Raw genomic sequence first — 4607 nt, 5'->3', positions numbered from 1 at the left:
ATCTGGGGACACTGCGGCCATTGTTATGTCATATGTGACGCAATGGTGAGTATAAAATGGGACCGTAATTGGAATTTGTTTTATTAGTAGCCAAGGATCAATCGAGTTAATTGTTACTGGAGCTACGAACGAGCGAAATGTTGTGTTGCCCTTGTTTCCCCTTTAGGAAGGTACAAATATTAATGATATGCATAGGAATATGACTATAAATATGAGCATGAAAATAGTGTAATGTTAGTGAGCTAAAATTAATTACTTATTAATTTACTTATTGATTTATTCCAGCGCAAGAAAGTCCGGCCAGAGCCAGTGCCAGAGGCGGCGATTCCCAGACCTCAGAGGTACTGTCATGTATATTAGGCTACACAAGAGACAGTAACCAGTGTAAGGCTTAGCTTAGCGTAAAGTTAATAATATGGCCATACAATCTAGTATGACCATATTATTAAAATAAGTGAGGTTAACAGTCCAAATGACAGTGCTGTCTACCTGAGTACACGCTTGTTAACTGCTTCCTCCTCTCCCATCCAATCCCCTCTCTGATATCTCACACAGGGTCCGCCCCATCCTCAGGAGGCTGAGGAAGTTCCTGAAAAAGGAACGAGCCCTTGTGGCAGAGGGCTCTGTACGGGAGGCCCAGACAACAGGGTCAGAGGTCACCCCTCACATCCCCTCAGAGGTCTCAGACACTCTTATCACACCTAATCCAAATGCCCTTCAAGAGACCACGGAGGAGGAGGTAGAGTGTTGTTCTGTTGTCTTTTCCACTGCAAAACCTCACTCTAGCTAAGCCCCTGTTTCCAGTTACTAGTCCTGAGCATGAAGTCATCAGAAAAATCTAAATAAGACTTGTATTTCAGGCATGCTGTTGCCTGTTTCTGGGATGATGGTGCTTTTAGTTTGATTCTACTGATGTGATGCTTATTGAGCTTACTGAACTTATGTCTGCAAAAGTTGCATGTTCTGGCTGTAGTTAAGACTCATATAGTTGCAGTTATAATAATATAGTACATCACATGTATCAAATTATACATCAAATTATTATAATTATTATTATTTGTTATATTACGGAATTCCATTGCATTATTTATGTACAGTTGCTATGGTGACAGGAGTCAACTGGTAACTGGTCTTGAAATAATGACTTATTGCTTAAACAAAATACGTCTCAACTCTAAGCTCTCTCACACTCACACACACACTCATTGAAGACTAAGGTGATCAAGGCCATCCTCCATGAGGACCCTGTTAAAATGGAGGACCTCGAAAGAGAGGAGGACACCAACTTGTCTCCTGTGCCTGCAGTGCTTGGGCCCTCCTCCAGCTCCTTGGACCGGTTGGTGCTGGTTAAGAGTACTGCACACTTAAGGATACTGCACACAAGGATACAATATGTCAACATTTTAGTTTGCTGAACTGTCTTTTCACAGCCGTGTGACCCATCTGATGGGGCAAGAAGTTGCCAAGAGGGGAAGATCATCAAGGGGCAGAAGGCCCTGTGCTGCATTAACTGCCCCAGACAATAGTGTTGCCCTCCTCCAACCTCAGCAGCTGAAGTGTAGAGGGTACGTCACCTGGACCACATCACCACAGCTTTGCCCATGCAATACATACACATGCACATCTATCTTTGGCCATGTTTGTTTGACATACGGTACATACTGGCACCTGGACTGTACTCAGTCAGCCTAAGTCATGAGATTTTATCATTCTATCATCCATTGCGCTGAGTTGAACATGGGTGGATTGACTTCATCTCCTTCTCCCTGCAGGCTGCCCAACCTGGGGCTGACCTGCTACCTGAACGCCACACTGCAGTGTCTGTTCCACCTGCAGCCTTTCTGCACTCAGCTGCTGGTGCAGGAGGAGGTGTGGAGGATGGAGCCGGAGGCACTGCTGCTCGGGTAGGAACAGCACTCTCTCTCTCTTTCTTTCTTTCTCCATTTCTTTCTCTCTCTCTCACACGGGCACACACACACAATCACACATTCATCATTCAGACTGCTCCACGTCTGGCTCAAAAACTGACTTTGTGAAAAAGACCTAAAAACATGACGGTGAGTAGGATTAAAAACGACTCTCACTTCCTCTCTGTCCTTTGCTTACCTTACCTATCTCTCTTTACGCTCTCCTCTTTTTTCACCCCCCCCCCCTTTTTCTATCCCTATTTCCCCCTCTCAATTTCACCTCTGTGTCTTTATCTTCCTTTTCTAGTTCATTTGTAGGACTGTTGCTACTCAGAGGGTCCTGTGAAATGGACATAAAGGCAGCTGTACTACTGGAGCTCAAGGACCAAATCTCCCTGCACAACCAGGAGTTTGAGGGGAACTCACAGAACGTGAGAGCTTACGGCATATACATAGACAGACACATACGATGATTTAGCAATGTCCACACATGCACATACCATACATGTGTGCAAGCTACAGTTTAACAGACACTCTTATCCAAAACATCATACAGCACAATACAAATACATAAGATGTACATTTTCATCATTGCGTATGCATCCAGGGTATCAAACCCAGGTTAGACCAGTTGAGGTAGAGGATCAATGCTGCCTCTTATTATTATGCTTGTGTGACATGTATAGATATTCATCTGTTTGTGTGTTTTATATCTGCATTCATGAGTAGGACGCCCATGAGTTCCTCTCAGAGTGTCTGATGCGGCTAAGGGTCATCGGCCAGGCACTGGCCATGGGTGACATGGCCTACCAGTGCCCAGTGGACACTCTGTTCTCCTTCCAGCTCCGGTATATAAGAACTTGCCAGAGGTCAGTGCTGCTTATAAAGAAAGAGCTGACGCATAAATACAAGTTCCCAGAGAATTGTGTTCCTCAGTGATACTTTGCTCATCTTTTCTGCTATTTGTGTGTGTGTGTGTGTGTGTGTTGAGCAGCTGTGGAGTTGAGAGCACGAGGGATGAGGTTAACACCATGCTCTCCCTCGACCTGGTCGGACAGGGATCAGTGAGAGACAGCCTCCAGCTCTTTTTCACTGTAAGTATTACCAACACACTTATTATTCTTCAACATTACACACACACACGTCTTACAAACAAACTAACAAACACACACCTCACACTTGTTTTCTATATCCACAGGAATCAAATGTGGAGTTCCGGTGTGAGTGCTGTGAGGGTCGGGGGTCAACCTTGAGATGTCATTTCCACACTCTGCCTCAGTGAGTCTGAAACATTCACTGTGTCACTCCCTTATGAATGTTTATTTTTTGATACAGGACAGTTCCGACCTTCTCAGGTCTTCCTCAGAACCTTCACTGCTAACCCAGACCGTCTTTAGGCGTTTTTTTTTTCTTCTCACATTCATTAACCAATATGATTTCACATCAACTTTAATCACAACTTCATGCATTAATTTCATGTTGTCATGTTTTCTCCCCTGTTTTTCTGTTCCCTTTCTCCTCTCCCTCTTGTTTCCCTTCTCTCTTTCCTTTCCTACGTGTCTATCTGTAGGGTGTTGATCCTCCACCTCAAGAGGTTCTGTCCCCTGACCCTCACCAAACAACACCAGGCGCTCACACTGGACCCCATTCTGGACCTGAGCACACTAGGGGAAAGGTAAAAATGCATATAATGTACACACACACAGAGACAGGAGTACGCTCAAATACACACACAGAAACACCCAAGACACTAATTATTGTGTTTTAACAGGACTGAAGATGTCCGTAGAACGCCTCCTCCAACCAGAGGTAAGTAATTTCACTTCAGTCCCATCCTGCTCATCATAACTTTCATGGTCTCAGAGACACATTATAACTTCAGTAGTTGACACTTGCAGCACTGCATAGATGCTAGATCAAATATTAGCAGTTTTCATACCTTTAGACAAGCATTTCATGTCTCTGATTATTCTGTGTCAAATGCTAGTTGAGTACAGTGTCACATTGAGTAGTTTGAGCGCTGGCTGCTGTGTAGATGAAGCTCATCCTTCAACTTTTTGCTCAGCAGTGTCCAGCATAGGTGGAGAGACAGGGACAGAGACCCTGGTGAGAGACAGGGAGGGAGACCCAGTGGACAGTTGGTTTAATGTGGCAAATTATTGACATGAATAAGGACATAAAGGCTGTTTGATCTTGTGGCAATGAATGCTATGTGAATGTGTGCCTTTTCTAAATGTACAAGTAACTTAGGTAGGAGTTGGTGTAATAGTGGCCGAGTTTGCATCGTGAATGAATAAGAAACTGCAAATTGTCCTTTCAGGAAGGAGAGGGACATTATTCCTTAATTAATGTCCTTAGCCACATTGGCTCAGATACCACCAGCGGTAAGAGACACACATACACGGAGAGAGAGAAAATTGAGTATGTAAATGTTAAGAAAGGCAGGAATGTCTGACCTCCCTGTTCCTTATGATTGGACGATGGCAGGCCACTACATAGCCGACTGTGAGGAACAGCCAGGTCAGTGGGTCAAATACAGTGACCACTCTGTCACGGTGGGATCTGAGGAGGCCGTCCTCAAAGACAGGGAGAAGACGGCCTACATACTTTTTTACATCAAAAAGGTGACACATGCTAGTTGAGTACAGTGTCACATTGAGTAGTTTGAACGCCGACTGCTGTGTAGATGAAGCTCATCCT

General features: G+C 44.4%; 1 protein-coding gene across 1 annotated transcript; it reads left to right on the top strand.

Annotated features, from left to right (window-relative positions):
* The first annotated feature begins 1216 nt into the window (after positions 1 to 1216).
* On the top strand, positions 1217 to 4607 carry LOC105888780 (ubiquitin carboxyl-terminal hydrolase 37-like). The gene is made up of 12 exons (XM_031585311.2): positions 1217 to 1336; positions 1431 to 1565; positions 1773 to 1904; positions 2215 to 2338; positions 2637 to 2776; positions 2902 to 3001; positions 3106 to 3185; positions 3478 to 3582; positions 3679 to 3716; positions 3976 to 4013; positions 4228 to 4291; positions 4395 to 4607. Exons 1-12 carry the CDS (start codon positions 1254 to 1256, stop codon positions 4547 to 4549), a joined length of 1194 nt encoding a protein of 397 aa, XP_031441171.2. The 5' UTR covers positions 1217 to 1253; the 3' UTR covers positions 4550 to 4607.

The sequence above is a fragment of the Clupea harengus genome, chromosome 18, assembly GCF_900700415.2.
Source record: "Clupea harengus chromosome 18, Ch_v2.0.2, whole genome shotgun sequence".
Classification (NCBI taxonomy): domain Eukaryota; kingdom Metazoa; phylum Chordata; class Actinopteri; order Clupeiformes; family Clupeidae; genus Clupea; species Clupea harengus.
The sequence above is the reverse complement of the archived record's forward strand: the minus strand, read 5'-3'. Positions and strand labels throughout refer to the sequence as shown.